This window comes from Podarcis muralis, chromosome 11 (genome assembly GCF_964188315.1).
Source record: "Podarcis muralis chromosome 11, rPodMur119.hap1.1, whole genome shotgun sequence".
Taxonomy (NCBI): domain Eukaryota; kingdom Metazoa; phylum Chordata; class Lepidosauria; order Squamata; family Lacertidae; genus Podarcis; species Podarcis muralis.
Window position 1 is genome coordinate 11,332,513 of NC_135665.1, and position 17,915 is coordinate 11,350,427.

The following is a 17,915-nucleotide window of genomic DNA, read 5'->3' on the forward strand; positions in this document are numbered from 1 at the left end:
AAAACATCTTTTGAATTCCCAAGTCACGTTACAACTTATTAGCATCCCTCATTTTTGGAATTCGAAAGTTGAAAAATTCAACACTTCATCTTGCCGGACAGCTGTTGCAGTAGTGTTTTCTGAGATGCAGCTGCCACAGTAATGTAAAATAAAGGTGAAAATGAGCTAGTTGCAACACATGGCAATTCAAATGATGATTTAGTGAGACTACGTTGACTCCTGGAGAAGAGATCACACCCACTGTTCTCCTCTCCTGTCCTTTTTACTGCTGCACTGAGCCTAGGTTTGGCTTAGCATGTTGTCTGAACCTCAGATTCATGGCAAAGCTTTCCCACTACAAACTGTAACCAAGACGAAACCTGGGGTTGTTCTCTACCCGTTTTATTCTTTAAACCTCCAAAAGATTAACGGAGTATTCTTGTTTGGGACTGGGATTGAATTTCCTCCTGAACAAATGCCTTTTCAGAAGAAGTGGAAGTTTGAAATGGAAAGGTCTGCCAAGTCACAGGCTGACACCTCTTCCTTTGTTTTGCCTTGTCCAGTTTATTTGCTGCAACATCCTATGGGAGATTTTGCCTGCCATTGGCAGAAATAGCTGTCTAGAGAGTTCTCTGCGCAATTGGCTTCAATCCCGTTATTTCATGTATTGCTCTACATTGTGTAATGATTTGCTTGTATGTTTTTAATATGCATTTTTAAGCCCTGTGGTCAAAACAGTGCATGCGACCCTATTTATCATTGGAGTAGCTCTCTAGTAGTATTGAATAATTTGTGTAGTTATTAGAATTTTTTACTGACATTCTGCCTACTTTAAACTGCAAATCATAAATATGGAAGGCATGCCATGCTCTTTTGTGGTCTAGCTGTTGTTTCCCCCTAAATCTAAAAGTTGCTTAAACTGTAAATGGATATCTGTAAAAACAGCCTAACTGTCCTAGGCCAGGGCCTTGTCTGTCCTTTTTGCAGTTATCCCTTCATATATGTTCAGGGTTTCTTCTTCTTTTTTTTAAGCACATTTATTTCATGCCATTCATCTTGACCCTGGGCTGAAACTGAAACAAGCTCCTAAGGTTTCTAATAGCTCCTCTTCAACAAAAATAATCCCTTTTGTATTTGACTTTCCTTTGGATTCAGAAAGCGCAGATGAAGCCCCTACAGACCCTGCAATTGCAGCCCAAGATAGTTCAGACATGTCACTGGAATGTACAGCATTGAGTGGATCCACGAATAATTCCCCTGTCCCAACACAGCTGAATTCCAACCTTCCCAAAATCCACAGCCGAAGGTTTAGAGAGTAAGTATTCTGGTGTTTGTGGGACGCGGGTTGCGCTGTGGGTAAAAGCCTCAGCGCCTAGGGCTTGCCGATCGAAAGGTCGGCGGTTCGAATCCCCGTGACGGGGGAAGCGCCCATTGCTCGGTCCCAGCGCCTGCCAACCTAGCAGTTCAAAAGCACCCTCGGGTGCAAGTAGATAAATAGGGACCGCTTACCAGCGGGAAGGTAAACGGCGTTCCGTGTGCTGCGCTGGCTCGCCAGATGCGGCTTTGTCACGCTGGCCACGTGACCCGGAAGTGTCTCCGGACAGCGCTGGCCCCCGGCCTCTAGAGTGAGATGAGCGCACAACCCTAGAGTCTGGCAAGACTGGCCCGTACGGGCAGGGGTACCTTTACCTTTACATTTTATTCTGGTGTTGGTCATACCAATCCTGTCCATGCATTTTTGTTGTTGAGCTTAGTGGGGTGCCTCTCAGTTTGAATGTGATACCCTAATGCAGGGGTCGGCAAACTTTTCCAGCAGGGGGCCGGTCCGCTGTCCCTCAGACCTTGTGGGGGGCCGGACTATATTTTGGGGAAAAGAATGATGCAAGAGCACCATGAGCCCTGGTGGCTGCTTACCTGTGTCTTGCGAGCAGCAGGGGCTGCCTGTGGCGGAGGGACGATGAGCGGCGTGCGAAAGGGCTCCGGAGAGGGGCTGCTTAAAATGGCAGCAGCTTGAGCGCTGCTGCTGCTGGCACCAACAGAGCCCAGCCCCCTTCCTCCTCTAGGCAGGGCAGGGAGAAGCCAGGAGGAGGGAGGGAGGAGGTGCCACCGTGTGAGGTAGACGAAGGGAGAGGGAAAGAACACACGCACTGGTGATCCACATGGCAATTCTAGGACCGTCTGCGGGCCGGATCCAGAAGGCAGCTGGGCCTAATCTGGCCCCCAGGCCTTAGTTTGCTGACCTATATCCTAATGTGTTTACATGAAGGTTTTTGACCCTTAGTCACACGTGGATTTTTCGACCTTCTAATATGAATTTGGCAAGGAATGGCCCCCTGTAACCACAGAAGAAATTATTGGCCTTATTCAATCTCTTAAATCAGGGAAAGCCCCAGGTGCTGACAATATCCCACCAGAAATTCTTAAGGCAAATGTTGAATGGTGGGCCCCTGTGCTAGCCGCCTTGTTCACTAGTATAAATCAAGCGGCTATTATCCCTGAGGACTGGGGTTTAGCCATCATCATTCCAATATTCAAGAAAGGAAACAGAACTGAGCCAGCTAACTACAGACCAATCAGTCTATTAAGTATTATTAGCAAACTGTACGCTGCTCATCTATGTAATAAATTAGTGGAGTGGATGGAAAGAGAGCATATTCTATCAGAAGCTCAAGCTGGTTTTAGAGCAAAGCGTTCAACTATAGACCAGGCTCTTATCCTTCAACACCTGGCAGACAAATACTCTAGAAAAGGGGGGTCTTTATATGCAGCTTTTGTGGATTTTAAATCGGCTTTCGATCTAATACCAAGGGACAGACTCTGGGAAAAGCTTGGCGCTACAAACATAGACAAGCGCTTATTACGCCTTATCCGTGGTCTATACGAAAACACCAGGGTGAGGGTAAGATGCGACCGGTCAGGCCATCTAACTAAAGAAATCCAAACGCACTATGGGGTTAAACAAGGATGTGTCCTCGCGCCAATGCTATTTAATTTCTACATCAACTCTTTAGCAGTAAATATGGAGAAAGAAAATGCCCACCCTCCCAAACTGGCAGGTATGCCCCTCCCGGTGCTTCTGTATGCGGACGACGCAGTCCTGCTCTCCTTTTCCTGCGTTGGCTTGAGGAAGCTTTTGAGATCACTTGCTGACTATTGTCAAGCGGAACAACTATCAATAAATTATAGCAAATCTAAAATTATGGTGTTTTCAAAAAAAAGAAGGAAACACAAATGGAGAATTAATGGACATCCTATTGACCAGGTAGCAACTTTCAAATACCTGGGAATAACTTTTCAGGAAAGGGTCTCGTGGCACCAACAGATGAAAAACGCCATTGCCAACGCAGGAAGGGCCAATAAAGCCCTTACAAGATTTTTTCACGGGAAAGGGGGTAAATACGTTCCGGCGGCCTCCCAGGTTGTTGCTGCAAAAATACTCCCACAACTCACTTATGGATCCCAGGTTTGCAGTTTTAAAAATTTTGCGCCTATGGAGGCATTTCAAACAAAATTCTATCGGTGTTTATTGGGGATCCCCCCCTGTGTATCTAATATAGCTGTCCGCTTAGAAGTTGGACAACCACCCGTTAACGCGCGGTTGTGGATTCTAAAGATACACTACTGGTTAAAACTTATTTTTTTCCCGGCCGGTTTGGCTCCTTTAACACTCTTAGACACCTTTCATTCTACCTGGAAAGCTTCCCTGTTTGAAAAGATAAGAAGCTTGGGATTCTCCCCGCAGATCTTGATAGCGGCAGGATATGAGAGAGCCAGAAGTCAAGTGCTCCAACGCATTAGGGACATAGAGCTGCAATGTCATATGGGCAAAATGGATAAACATGCCACAATTAGAGACTTTGGAAGAGGGTTCTCACCCGCAAATTATCTGGCTGATTTACAAATACCTAAGTACAGACACTCCTTCACCCTGGCCAGATTTAACGTTCTGCCCTCTGCCCTGCTGCTAGGCAGATATGAGGGCAAACCATATGAGTCACGTGTTTGCCCATGTGGCTCATCGGAAGTGGAAACAAGTCTGCATGTATTGCTGCACTGTAGTTACTACAAGGATCTACGCCTGACCTTTATTGCCCCAGTTCTACAAAAGCTTAAAAATGTACCAGAACCCCAACGTATGAGAGCCTTGGTAGAAGATAAGGTTCCTGAAATTACGATCAATGTTGCCAAATTCTGTGTAGCCGCTATTAGGCGCAGGAAACAAGAGCTTTCCAATGTCAATATGCAGGCGAAGGCAAATACTTAATTTTATTTATGCTGTCTAATTTCAAATTGCTGTTATGGCCTAATCTGTATTGAAATTGTCCTTTGTTTTTTCCTGGTGTTATGCTTCGCTGACTAGCTGTACGAGTTAACCTGGTCTGTGACCGTTTAATAAAATTTGATTTGACCTTCTAATATCAAACTGTTGATATTTTAACGCCTCCCATTGACAGAATCTCCTGATCTGATGTTTTGAGAAAGGAGGGAGCAGAAACTGCTCTTCTACTCTTCTGCTCCTGCCTGACTGCCTGACTGTGTGCGTGGAGAGTCTCTTATCTATGTAGTGACTAGATGGCTGAGTGGGAGCTGTAACATTCATGCAAGCCAGTAGTTCTTTAGTTTGTAGTAGCTATTAGAAATAAATGGAGTTATGCTTCACAGCTAGCTTCCGTGTTATTTATACTCTACATGAGTCTGGTACTCACAGTGCACAGTTGTGGGTCCAGGGCACTGGGACCTCCTTTCCAGGATTGGAAGGTCTCTGAAAGTGCTCCAGTCGCTTAGCCCCGTTGGGGCAGAACCAGTTATTGAGCCCAGTCGCTGACATCGGTTGAAAGGCGTACTGACACAAACATGCTAATTACTTCTGGATAAAGGTACAGTGGTACCCCGCAAGACGAACGCCTCGCAAGACGAAAAACTCGCAAAACGAAAGGTTTTTTCGTTTTCGAGTTGCCTCGCAAGATGAATTTCCCTATGGGCTTGCTTCGCAAAACGAAGCTTGCCCCGGGGACAGCGGGTCTTCTCTTTTGAAGCAAGGGGCGGCGGGGAGATCGCTTCTCCCCACCGCCCCTTGCTTCAAAAGAGGTCTGCCCCCGGACCTCTTTTGAAGCAAGGGGCTGCGGGGAGATCGCTTCTCCCGGTGCTCCGAAGCGGGGTGGGGGGGCGGGAACACCTGCCCCAGCCGCCGGGCTTCGTAGCGCTGCTGCGAAGCCGGGCGGGGGGCGGGAACACCTGCCCCAGCCACCCCGCTTCGGAACGCTGCTCCGATGCGGGGTGGGCGGGAACACCTGCCCCAGCCGCCGGGGTTCGTAGCGCTGCTGCGAAGCCGGGTGGGGGGCGGGAACACCTGCCCCAGCCACCCCGCTTCGGAACGCTGCTCCGAAGCGGGGTGGGGGGGGCGGGAACACTGGCCCCAGCCGCCGGGCTTCGTAGCGCTGCTGTGAAGCCGGGCGGGGGGCGGGAACACCTGCCCCAGCCACCCCGCTTTGGAACGCTGCTCCGAAGCGGGGTGGGGGGGGCGGGAACACTTGCCCCAGCCGCCGGGCTTCGTAGCGCTGCTGCGAAGCCGGGCGGGGGGCGGGAACACCTGCCCCAGCCACCCCGCTTCGGAACGCTGCTCCGATGCGGGGTGGGGGGGGCGGGAACACCTGCCCCAGCCGCCGGGGTTCGTAGCGCTGCTGCGAAGCCGGGTGGGGGGCGGGAACACCTGCCCCAGCCACCCCGCTTCGGAACGCTGCTCCGAAGCGGGGGGGGGGTGGGAACACTTGCCCCAGCCGCCGGGCTTCATAGCGCTGCTGCGAAGCCGGGCGGGGGGGGGGCGGGAACACCTTCTGAAGGCGGGCGGGGGGCGAAAGTCTTTGTCCCCCCTGCCTGCCTTCCCAGGGGCTTTTAAATGGCCCCGGACAGCGGAGAAGTCCTCCGCTGTCCCGGGGCGATTTTAAAATGCCGCCCGCCAGCATTTTAAGATCGCCCGGACAGCGGAGAAGTCCTCCGCTGTCCCAGGGTTTTTTAAAATGCTGGGGGTGGGAAGAAAAGCCCTTGTCCCCCCCCCCAGCCTTCAGAAGAGGGCTGAAGGCGGTTTCCCTAGGAACGCATTAATTGATTTTCAATGCATTCCTATGGGAAACCGTGCATCGCAAGACGAAAAAACCGCAAGACAAAGAGACTTGCGGAACGAATTAATTTCGTCTTGCGAGGCACCACTGTAAAGGTAAAGGTACCCCTGCCCGTACGGGCCAGTCTTGCCAGACTCTAGGGTTGTGCGCCCATCTCACTCAAGAGGCCGGGGGCCAGCGCTGTCCGGAGACACTTCCGGGTCACGTGGCCAGCGTGACATCGCTGCTCTGGTGAGCCAGAGCCGCACACGGAAACGCCGTTTACCTTCCCGCTAGTAAGCAGTCCCTATTTATCTACTTGCACCCGGAGGTGCTTTCGAACTGCTAGGTTGGCAGGCGCTGGGACCGAACGACGGGAGCGCACCCCGCCGCAGGGATTCGAACCGCCGACCTTTCGATCGGCAAGCCCTAGGCGCTGAGGCTTTTACCCACAGCGCCACCTGCGTCCCTACTTCTGGATATAGTTTGCTAATTTTGTGTGTGTGTGTGTCTTTGGATAGAGTGGATGAGCAAGAAAGGAACGTGGGGAGAAGCAGACCCTTGGTTCTGAAACAATTGGTTCTTTCTTTAGTTACTGCACCCAAGTTCTCAGCAAAGAGGTTGACAGCTGCGTAACAGATCTCTTGAAAGAGTTGGTGCGCTTCCAAGACCGCCTTTATCAGAAAGACCCAGTCAAGGCCAAGACGAAGCGCCGGCTTGTTATGGGGCTCAGAGAAGTCCTGAAACACTTGAAGCTGAAGAAGTTGAAATGTGTCATCATTTCCCCCAACTGTGAAAGAATCCAGTCAAAGGGTGAGCCCTTTCTGTTAAAAGTATGGCGAACTGAAGCAAATGCAGATCAGATTTCCGGTGGAGGGGTGTAGCTGAAGAACAAGCAATGCTGGTTTTCTCTTAAGATGTATCTGGGTGAATGAGGCCCTTTTGCCAGCAATGCTAATGAAATTGACCAGTTCTGATGCTTTTAATCCTCTGATTTGTTTTACCCCAGGTGGGTTGGATGAGACTCTGCATCTCATCATTGACTCCGCTTGTGAACAGAACATCCCATTTGTGTTTGCTCTCAATCGCAAAGCTCTCGGGCGTTGCGTGAACAAAGCCGTGCCAGTCAGTGTGGTGGGGATTTTCAGTTACGATGGCGCTCAGGTGAGTTGTGCGAAAGCTGCCGTTGTCCCCTGTTCTGCATTATGCACTTCAGTTTCAATGCAGTGGTACCTTGGTTCTCAAACTTAATCCATTCCGGAAGTCCATTCCAAAACCAAGGTGCGCTTTCCCATAGAAAGTAATGCAAAACGGATTAATCCGTTCCAGACTTTTAAAAACAACCCCTAAAACAGCAATTTAACATGAATTTTATTATCTATCGAGACCATTGATCCATAAAATGAAAGCAATCAACAGTGTACTGCAGTCACACAATCAATCAGTAGCTGAACACACAGTCACAAAAACAAAACAAAAAGAGCCAAAAAAACAAAATAAATAGCAAAAACAGACAGCGTAACACTCAAAACAGAAGTGTGGCACTCAAAACGGAGCACGTTCAGCTTCCGAAAAGAGTTCGCAAACTGGAACACTTACTTCCGGGTTTGCAGTGTTTGGGTTCCAAGTTGTTTGAGTACCAAGGCGTTTGAGAACCAAGGTACCACTGTAGAAGCTTTTAAAGTCTTTGGCAGCTAATGCTGAAATGTTTAAAAATATTAACCACCCTTAATTGTCTGGGAGCACAGTGTCCTTAAATCACCTTAGCCTTGTTGAGGTGTTCTATTTACTTTCATGCTAGTGCCCTTCCCATCACCCTCTGCAAGTTTGAGCGCAGTTACCTGAACAAATAGAGCTTAGGGGGAAATCGACAAATAATTCCTCAACAACGTTCTGCTGCTGGGACCACTGAACAACAATTTTGGAATCTTTTATCTTTTCCTCTTTCAACATTCATGTGAAATAAAATTGTGGAGCACGTTATCTTCTTGGGTTTGTGGAGAAAATGCTGAAAGCTTGGCGAAGCACTAACCCAAAATCCGATCTTAGTTTCTCGCTGCCTTTATACCCCTAGGACTATTTTCACAAAATGGTGGAGCTGACAATGGAAGCGAGGCTGGCCTATAAGGAAATGATTGCGGCATTGCAGAAAGAGTCAGCTGAAGAAGAGAAGGAAAGTGACTCTGCAAACTTGAAAACCCTTTGTAGAGAGCCCAGTCCACTAGATGCTGGCGAAGTGCCCCTTCCAGAGTCTGACGAGGATGTCCCAAATTACAGTGAGTTGTGTGTGTGTGCGTGATTTAATGTGGGCAGTCTTCTCTCTGGTATTAATCGGCCATCTTGACTGTTTGGAACAGGGGTCAGCAACCTTTTTCAGCCATAGGCCAGTCCACCGTCCCTCAGACCATGTGGTGAGCCGGACTACCCTGTTTCCCCGAAAATAAGACAGTGTCTTATATTAATTTTTGCTCCCAGAGATGCGCTAGGTCTTATTTTCAGGGGATGTCTTATTTTTCCCTGAAGAAGAATACAGTACACATTTATTGTCTAATTGTGAGTCAGCCAGACTCTGTCAGGGCAGAGCGAGCAGCAGGCACTGCCTGAACAGACCTCGCACTGCCTGAACAGCTCCGGCTGCGCTGCAGCCAATCAATGAGCTGTGCGGCGGCATCCGCTGCTACGGTCCAGAGGAGTCAGACGCCTTACAGTAACTTCAGGGGCCTTATATTCGGCGGAGGCCTTATTATCAGGAAGGTCTTCTTTTCGGGGGATGCTTTATATTACAGCGAGAGGGAAAACTGGAAGTAGGTCTTATTTTCGGGGGATGTCTTACTTTCGGGGAAAGAAGGTATATTATTTTTTGGGGGGGAGGAATGAACGAATTCCTATTCCCCACAAATAACCCAGAGATGCATTTTCAATAAAAGGACACATTCTACTCATGTAAAAACACACTGATTCCCAGACCATCTGCGGGCCGGAGAGAGAAGGTGATTGGGCCACATCCGGCCCCCCGGCCTTAGGTTGCCTACCCCTGGTTTTGGAACATGAATGGTCTGACACAACTCTTTAATTTCTGGTCTTTCTTGATTTGTCAGATATGTTGGTGCTAACTTTGCTCGCTTCAAAAAAAAGGAACAATCTCACATCCATGTGTGTTGCCTTTTGTGTTGCCGAGTTCAGTGACTTTGGCCACATAAATATGAGTGACTGCCCTCAACCAGTCGCTTCTGGCTATGAAATTGCTGTAGCAAGGCCTCTTGGGGTGGGTGACCAGCACAGTGTGCAGGGAGCTCTATGATACCCATATGCAAAGGAGTGTGTGTGAGAGGGAAATAGAAAATGGTATTGGCCTGTCTAGGGACGCTGTGGGTAAAACCTCAGTGCCTAGGGCTTGTCGATCGCATGGTCGGCGGTTCGAATCCCCGCGGCGGGGTGCGCTCCCGTCGTTCGGTCCCAGCTCCTGCCCACCTAGCAGTTCGAAAGCACCCTTAAGTGCAAGTAGATAAATAGGTACCGCTTTATAGCGGGAAGGTAAACGGCGTTTCCGTGTGCTGCGCTGGTGCTGGCTCGCCAGAGCAGGTTTGTCACGCTGGCCACGTGACCCGGAAGTGTCTCCGGACAGCGCTGGCCCCCGGCCTCTTAAGTGAGATGGGCGCACAACCCTAGAGTCTGTCAAGACTGGCCCGTACGGGCAGGGGTACCTTTACCTTTACCTTTACCTTTACTATTGGCCTGTCTGGGGAAACCAAACCTGACAAGCAAAACAGGTGTTGCTTTGTCCACCTCAGTTGTTGTATTGAAGGCTGGCATTATGGTAAACATTCTCAGGCCTGCCTACATTCTTGCCCATCCATAATCTTTGGGTACCAAACTTAATCAACATTGTAGGATCCCCCTGCAGAAATCTACCTCAGTTCCAAGCTACCTCCAGCTGAGAACGTGATTTCTTTGCACCTGCTGCCAGTGATTCTTCTGGTTTACAGACTCTTCCCTTTTTCTTCATACGGGTCGAAATATTTTTATTTTATCGTTTTGCTCCATTTGACCAGTCATGGGAAATATTGATGCGATGGCAACCACCATGTTTATTTTGCGGATGCCAAACATCACTTTGTGAGAGCATCGCACTTCCTCTACAACAGGATAAATCCTTCACTGATCTTTCCGGAGTTCTGGGGCTCAGAGCGCTGAGCCACTGAGCTACCGTGTGATTGTTTTCAGATGGAGCCCTGCCAGTCTGACTGTTGCTTGTCTGTGTCTCGGAGAGAGAGTGAAAGCGAGCTGTTCCTTTCTCTTGTGTCATGGAACATATGGGGCTGTTCATCTCGCTTTGCTGCCCTCTACAGCTTCCATTCTTAGCTGCATGCTCTTTTCTAATTTCAGCTGATACACTTTGCTTCAAACAATAGATTCGACCGGGCATTATAAAAGTTAGTTTGACAGAGCTCTCTAGCTTATGCTTTCTTTCATAGAAGAGCGTAACTAAAAGCAATACAAAATAGATAACTGATGGTTGACAACAAATTAAGCAAAGCTCTTATCGCATGGAGCCTCTGTCCTTCCCCTTCTTTAAACTTGGCCCAGTTCCGCTGCCTAGATTATCTTGTTTCCTGCGTAAGGAGGCTACTCCTTGAGTCCTTGAATTATCAAGCGTTTGGGGATCTCAGTGCCTGATAAAGCAATTCCAAGGTTTAAAGTGTCTATGAAAGCATTTCCAAATGCAGTTTTCTCAAGGCTGTGGTGCAAACAAAGCATTGCATCCCCATAGCTGTCCTTGCATTTGTTAGACTGAAAAAAAATGTAACGCTAACCTTCATACATTTTTTTTTTCCTAGTTAAAATCTGGAAGCGGAAGCTTGAAGAGGAGTATAACCCATACACACTGGAGCTGGAAAAATAGTCAACTTCTGAAATGTTGACCTTGGGTTTTGAAGAACCTCAGTAAATCAAGACTACCTTATTTGGCCTTATTTGACTTTTTTTTTAATTCCAAAAAATTAAGTGTATGTATATATAGATATGTAAATAACTAAATTATCTATGATTAATTATCCAAACAATATGGCTTATAATGTTAAAAAATTGTCTTATGATTGTACCTGGCAAATAATCACAATGGAACGTGCCGTTCTAGAAACGTGGTTTGTTAAACCTTAAAAAGCCAGCCCACTGCTGACTTGGTTGTTTAAAGGTACCTTAGGGTTTTCTGAGATTGCTTGCGGGCTCTTTGATGCTGGAGAAGGCAGTGGTTTCATTCCTCCTGCACTGAAGTTGGTGGCCTGTGCTAGTAGAATGATGGAAGCGGACCTATTTAGATTATCCTCCAGCCGTAGAAAAGTCCTTTAAGCCCAAGTACATGATGCCGGCCTCTGCTGTGTGTAAAGATCTCACCAGTTACACTTGTGAACTTGGCTTTAGGCAATGAGCTGCCTCATCATCTATGGGAGCAGCTCACTTTGCGACCATGTGAAGGAGAGGGTGGAGAGAGGAAACAATGACCGTCGCCTTTGTACTTTCTCCAGCTGCTGTGTTAGCAGATATACCGTACTATTCAGTGTATAAGATGATTTTTTTTACAGCAAAAGAATGTTAAAAATGGGCGTGTCGTCTCATACACGGATAGTGCAGAGGAGGCCTGGGCATTTGGTTGATGTCGCGAGCAGGAGCTTTTAAGCTGCAGTTGGGTGGGTGAATGGCGTCTGCTGCAATGGCTGCTTTGGATCGGCGGCTGCTGCTGCGGCAATTGTGCGTGCGATTTGTGGCTGCTTGCGGCGAGCTGGCAGATGCTAGGTGGGTTATGTTGCATGTGCAATTGGTAGCGTCTTGTCTGTTGGTTGAGTGATTTTCGGCATTTCCCGTCCCCCAAAAAAACTTTAGTCCCCCAAAATAGGGGGCATCTTATACATGAGGGCATGTTGTACACGGGAAAATACGGTAGTGGTTGCTGTTTCAATGTGCACTTACATGAAGGTTCAGTTCTGGGGGTCCACAGGGAACTGCAACAAAGGCAGAGACCCCTGGAACAACCCACCGGTGAGGTGGATGCTTGCTTGCCAGGCTCTGGGGACATTGCAAAAGGGCTCAGGGCTGCTCCCAGAGCCAGCTAAGCAAGGAAAACCTACTGGGTGTTCAGGTGGTGGTGGTGGGGATAAATGGAGAGTAAGAAATGGCAGGTTTTCTCCGCTCTCCATTTATTTATTTCCCCCCACCTGCGATTAGAAGTTGTGTGCCCAGTGTACACCTTCCTCAGCCCCTAGCTCACACTTCTCAATATAACCCTGTGTAATTGCAGGTCAAAGCTCTCACGTATGAGGTTGCTTTCAGATAAGGTGTGTTTTTTTGTTTTAATGTTATCTTTCTCTCTACGTATAAGAGTAGAGTGCTGTAGAGCCTCTTTACAAAATTTGCAACGCCCCACAGTTTCATGCTTTGATGGGGTTGCAGATACCATAGGGGTATCTTGAGACCTTCAGGTAAATGGCGGTATATAAATTCAGTAAATAATAATAATGATAATAGGGCAACTTGTTGTGTAGATCAACTATTATGGACAAGCCTATTACAAAAAAGAAAAGAAAAGAAAAGAAAGAATAGGCTTATTTCAAATATAAGCCCACCTAGTAGAGCATTCAGCTGCTTATTAAACACTGATAAGTGGTATTTGGAAGTATGGAAGACTTTTAAAACTAATTTCTTCAAAGTCCCTAAAAAGATGCCAGGAAGAAAACGGTTAACAAAAAAAGAACTGTGATGACATGCGATGCCATTTAAGAAGACTGATCATAAACTGAATTGTCTTTTACAATAATATAACAGAGGGAAGTACTGAGAAATTACTGTTCCTCAGGTTCCACTTTGGCATAGCAACATTTTTGACCCCACGTGAACTGGAAGGTGAGAGGCATGGGGCGAAAGCTTGGTTTGGGCTATCATCAGGCCGCCTACAGTGACAAAGGGCTTTTGATTTCAGCCGGGAGCACCAACTGCTGTGGAGGAGTTTGGCACTCTCCTCCCAAACATGCTCAGCTGCTCATAATTCCAGCCAGAGAGACTTGGAGGACTCCTGTCCTTCGCTGACCGTTTTGTACTGTGCCTTCCCGAACTTTTCTATGTCTTCAGCCAGCTTGGGTTATTTGGTAACTGTAAAACAAAGCTAAATGGCTTACAACATAACATTTGTGCTTAAGTAATAGGTGTTCTTTCATGGTACTGTGGCCAGACTTTTATTGCGGGGACCAAAAGGCCGTTTTTGCTTTCGCTGTATCTTGTGTGTCTTTTTTTTATTTTTTAAGATGGACACTTTTCTTGTCCATTCTTGTAATTCAGTAACATCGGGTTTCTTCCCCTACTGTACTGAACTTAGCAGGTGCTGTTTGCCCTTTTCATAGTGTGGCTTTTACGTAAGACTTAAAGCAAGAGACTTGATGTTCGTTCAAAAAGCACATTCTGCAAGGTTAAAATTCAAGGACAGGACTGGGGAACACTGATTTCTCCTGGCCTATACCTGTGGCCAGTTGCCAGGCAGTGCCTTAGTGCCAGGTAACTGATAGGCGGTGCTGGAAGCTGTGAGATAGCTCAGTCAGTAGAGCATGAGGCTCTTAATCTCCAAGCTGTGGGTTCAAGCCCCAAATTGGGCAAAAGATTCCTGCATTGCAGAGGTTTGGACTAGATGATCCTAGCGGTCCCTTGCAACTCTACGCAACTTGGTGGTTATACCAAGCAGGGTCACTAGCAAGGGCATTTGGCTAACTACAGTGGTACCTCGGGTTACATACGCTTCAGGTTACAAACTCTGCTAACCCAGAAATAGTACCTCAGGTTAAGTACTTTGCTTCAGGATGAGAACAGAAATCGTGCTCTGGCAGCGCAGCAGCAGCAGGAGGCCCCTTTAGCTAAAGTGGTGCTTCAGGTTAAGAACAGTTTCAGGTTAAGAACGGACCTCCGGAACGAATTAAGTACTTAACCCGAGGTACCACTGTATTTGTAGGACCAGCTTTAATTCCCCTAAAACTCAAAGCCTGGATACGTCATTTAACAAAACCTGCTACCATAAAATGTGTCAGCCGGCTTCATATCCTGTGACCCAACTGTGACAAGTGTATGGCGGAACACTTGAAAGCAGCACATTATTACTACTTGAAACAATAGTGGAAACTTATTTTGAGGGTTGGCGGTAGTGTTACACAATAGCAGTGGGCAAAGATGTCCAGCAAGCCTGGTTAACGGAAATTGCAATTTATCCCATTTATCTGGGAGTAAGCTCTATGAAAGTTCTTGAGACTTCCTTCCAATTAGATATGTACAGGAGTGTGATGTGAAGAACTTTCTCTGTTGAATTTGACCTGGCTCATACTACTGTTTGGTCTGCAACAGCGCGGCCATTGCCTTTCGCTGATCATGAAAGCAATTGTTTCCATCCCGGTTTGATTTGTGTTGTTAGATCTTGGCTTTCTAACAGGAGAAGTGGATAACTGCAAGTGTTTACCACAAATGTATGTGGAATATTGCTAGTACAACAAAAGGCACAATTTAAAACTAGATGTGGGGGGGCACAGACCACTTCTCAGGGAGAGCTCTAGGCTTGGCATGTGTGTCCAGCTGCCTTGGCACGTTCATTCATAACAAGGAACGATAATCACTGGCGTTATCCTGCAAAAGTAGGCAGCGCCGTTGGGAGTATACAAGCTGCCATCTGCCCTGTAACAATTCTGTCGAAATGCTGACCCCATTTCAGCTAATGAAACATTAAATCACAATCAAACAGCAAACCTTTCTCACTTTCACCAAGCGTCGTGATCCAAACCAGTTTGTTTGCTCGGCAAAAATGCTCGTGCCCAATATATATATTTTTCCTGTTTCTCCTTTTGACATCTGTATAAGAAGAAGTTTGAGTGGGTGGGGATGCTTGTGAAAGGGAAATGTAAACAATGTTGAGCATTCAGATCTGGTATGCACTTATCTCTGTCATATGACGCAAGTTTAACTTGATGAGTATTTGTGTTTAAAGGTGAAAGTAGGTGTTTTTTGGTTTGGTTTTGTTCTTTTAAGGTATTTTGCGACAGTGGAAGACTTCTTAGGCTTTGGTTTTGGTTGCTATATATTTTAGCTCAGAGATGGGAAACCTGTAGCAGCCTCCTAGACATTGGACCACAGCTCCCATCTTCGGTTACCAGTGGTTACTGGATGGACTTAATGGAAGTTGGAGTTCACTACAGTCAGGTGGTCCCTATTTTACCATTAGTTTCACAGGAAAGTGAGGTGACCGGTAGGACTGGGCAATATATCAATACATCACCCAAAACTGCTTTGAAGCCCGCATCGCCACATCGGTTTTGCAATTTTTGACCTGGCAATATATTGTGAATCATGGTGTGTATATGCGTGTGTGTTGTGCAAAAATCACAATGTGGGAAAAGCCGCGAAGCCAGTACGTTGTGATGTTTAGCTGGTGGTGCATCACAATGTTGAAAGCCAGATATCACCTAGCCCTACTGACCAGCCAATGTAGGTGTTAGAATTGCCCCAATGAAACTGTATTTGCACAAATGAATTCTCTGGGAAAGTCGCAACTATTTGTTTCTATAGCACTCCTTGGGGGAAATTGATTCTGTGTACAAACACAGAGGGCTGAAAGCCTTCAGCCACCTGCTTTGCAGTCGGCATTAACAATATTTTAATTGATGCTATGCAGTCGTGAAATTTAATTTACTATAGCCCATTGCCGAAGCACAAGAGACCCAGTATTCATGGCCTGTTTAACAGGCTGAGACAAAAGTCAGGGCTGTGGAGTTTATAAACAACACATTACCAAACCTCATATATTCATTCTTTTCCTTTTGATGGTGGAGATAGATGAGTCTAATAGCAACACACTGTTATATATATATTGTTCAAGTCAGTCGCAAAACAACAGATAGGAAGCAGTGTTCTTCAAAGCAGCGAAGAGACTGCTGTGCTGCCAAATGTCAAAGGGCTCTTCCATCGTAAGCTGTTTCCAGTTCTCAGCCACCACTTCCTGCTTCTCATACTGCGCCTTTCCGATTGCAGCTTTCCTAAATAAGAATGAATCGGGACAGAGAAAAAGCATTTTAATTCTCCCGTGCCACTAGTCTACATCAAACTTCGCTTTCTATGAACTTAGTAGTTAAATTACGAATCTCATTTTCCACTGATAATCGAGCTATCAACTGTATAATCAAGACTTTGCACGTTCTCCATAATTTGCACTGCACTGTAATACCTTATTCAGCCTCATCGCTGTTTTCCAGTAAATTTCAGCCCAGCAGAACTGACGAAAACTGTCAGCAGTTCTGTTAATTCTGCTCAGAAAAGAGAGGCGTGGTGGAAAGAACAACTGAAGATTGGTATCTCACTGCTGTGTGCAAAGCAATAAAGCGCAGCTTAGGAAATCTAAAATTTATCTTAAAAGGACGTCCATGAGAAAGTACAGATCCTCAATAAACTTTTCTGGGAAAGGTCTATCTTCCATAAAGCAGGGAAATTTGGACTGGCTGCAGGCTTCAGTGCTTACCGTCTCATAAGCCTGGGGTATGGGGCCTTCCTGTTCAAGCATGGAGCAAGGCTCTAGCTGTGTTCTGAACTATGCAATTTGTGAGAAGTAACAGTATGCCTTGAGGGGGCTGGTGCAGATGCCAGCTTCCTTTCTTGGGACTGCCTTGGTGTGTGTGATGCTTTTGGTCAAGAACACCAGAGGCATGTAAGATCAGGCAGGAAGACTAGTGGGGAGCATTGCTTTAGCAGCTGTATGTGTCACTCTGATGGGTCTCGCATCTCAGCATGGCTGTGTAAGCAACCCCCCCCCCCATCATCTTTGATGTGTAATGAGCATATGACTCTAGCTATCGGAATCAAATGTGGCGATAAGAGGAAAGGGGGAAGTTGGTCTGCCAGGCTGCAACAAACCACTACCAAGAGATATGCTGGGTTTGATAGTCGCTGCGATCTCCAAACCATTGTGGGGCGCATGTGCGTGCATATTAACACTTTATAGTCAGAGTGCAAAAATGCCAAGGATTTCTTCTCTTGGCCAGGTAACAGACCTCAAATGCAAAGCACCAAATTTCTCCAAACTGAGCAGCAAAATGTGGGTACGTGTTTGCCTGTTTCATACCACCTACCCAAGTTTTTTTCCAGCTCTCCATCCTTCTGTCATGCTCGCTGACGACGCTTCTCCAGTTAGCAAATTCCTTTGACCAGGTATCCTGGTAGCTGCTGCCTGCAAACAGTAAGCAATTAAATGACAAAGCTGGCACCTGTTAAGAATTCAAGCACTGGTTTCTTTAAAAAGATCATTTCAAAGTGCCATAACTGGGACTTCCCTCCTAAACATTTGACCTTTTCCAATACTTAGCATACCCGAGTAGCAATTGTGAAAACCAAAACTTTCGTTCAGCACGGCAACATTTCAGGGAACGCACAAACAGGCACATAGCCCACCCCTGCAAATGGCAGTCACCTCTTGTGCAGCTTGCAAAACCTAAGAAGATGAATATGAGTTTCACATATAGAATGGATTGGGTGATAGTAAGAGCACATATATGGGACGCGGGTGGCACTGGGTTAAACCACAGAGCCTAGGGCTTGCCGATCAGAAGGTCGGCGGTTCAAATCCCCGCAACGGGGTGAGCTCCCGTTGCTCAGTCCCTGCTCCTGCCAACCTAGCAGTTTGAAAGCACATCAAAGTGTAAGTAGATAAATAGGTACCCCTTTGGTGGGAAGGTAAACGGCGTTTTCGTGCGCTGCTCTGGTTTGCCAGAAGCGGCTTAGTCATGCTGGCCACATGACCCAGAAGCTGTACGCCTGCCCCCTCGGCCA

The 17,915-nt window shown here is 47.0% G+C and overlaps 2 protein-coding genes across 5 annotated transcripts in view; one reads left to right on the forward strand and one right to left on the reverse strand.

Moving 5' to 3' along the window:
* SECISBP2 (SECIS binding protein 2) overlaps nt 1–11,040 on the forward strand; it is a 31,701-nt gene extending 20,661 nt beyond the window's left edge. For both annotated transcript variants that reach the window (XM_028748152.2, XM_028748153.2), the window contains 5 exons: nt 1,135–1,294; nt 6,670–6,890; nt 7,087–7,241; nt 8,152–8,353; nt 10,916–11,040. In XM_028748152.2, coding sequence (XP_028603985.1) covers nt 1,135–1,294; nt 6,670–6,890; nt 7,087–7,241; nt 8,152–8,353; nt 10,916–10,980 — 803 coding nt within the window. In that variant the 3' untranslated portion in view covers nt 10,981–11,040. The remainder of the gene's footprint in view (nt 1–1,134; nt 1,295–6,669; nt 6,891–7,086; nt 7,242–8,151; nt 8,354–10,915) is intronic.
* A 4,815-nt stretch (nt 11,041–15,855) lies between these two features.
* Nucleotides 15,856–17,915, reverse strand: part of SEMA4D (semaphorin 4D) — a 134,717-nt gene continuing 132,657 nt past the window's right edge. Inside the window, exons 19-20 of one of the 3 annotated variants that reach the window (XM_028749559.2) lie at nt 17,219–17,316; nt 15,856–16,132 (exon numbers count right to left, since the gene is read on the reverse strand). In XM_028749559.2, coding sequence (XP_028605392.2) covers nt 16,103–16,132; nt 17,219–17,316 — 128 coding nt within the window. In that variant the 3' untranslated portion in view covers nt 15,856–16,102. Of the gene's footprint in view, nt 16,133–16,411; nt 17,317–17,915 lie in introns of those variants that run through there. The other 2 variants (XM_077936052.1, XM_077936053.1) reach the window with 2 other exon arrangements.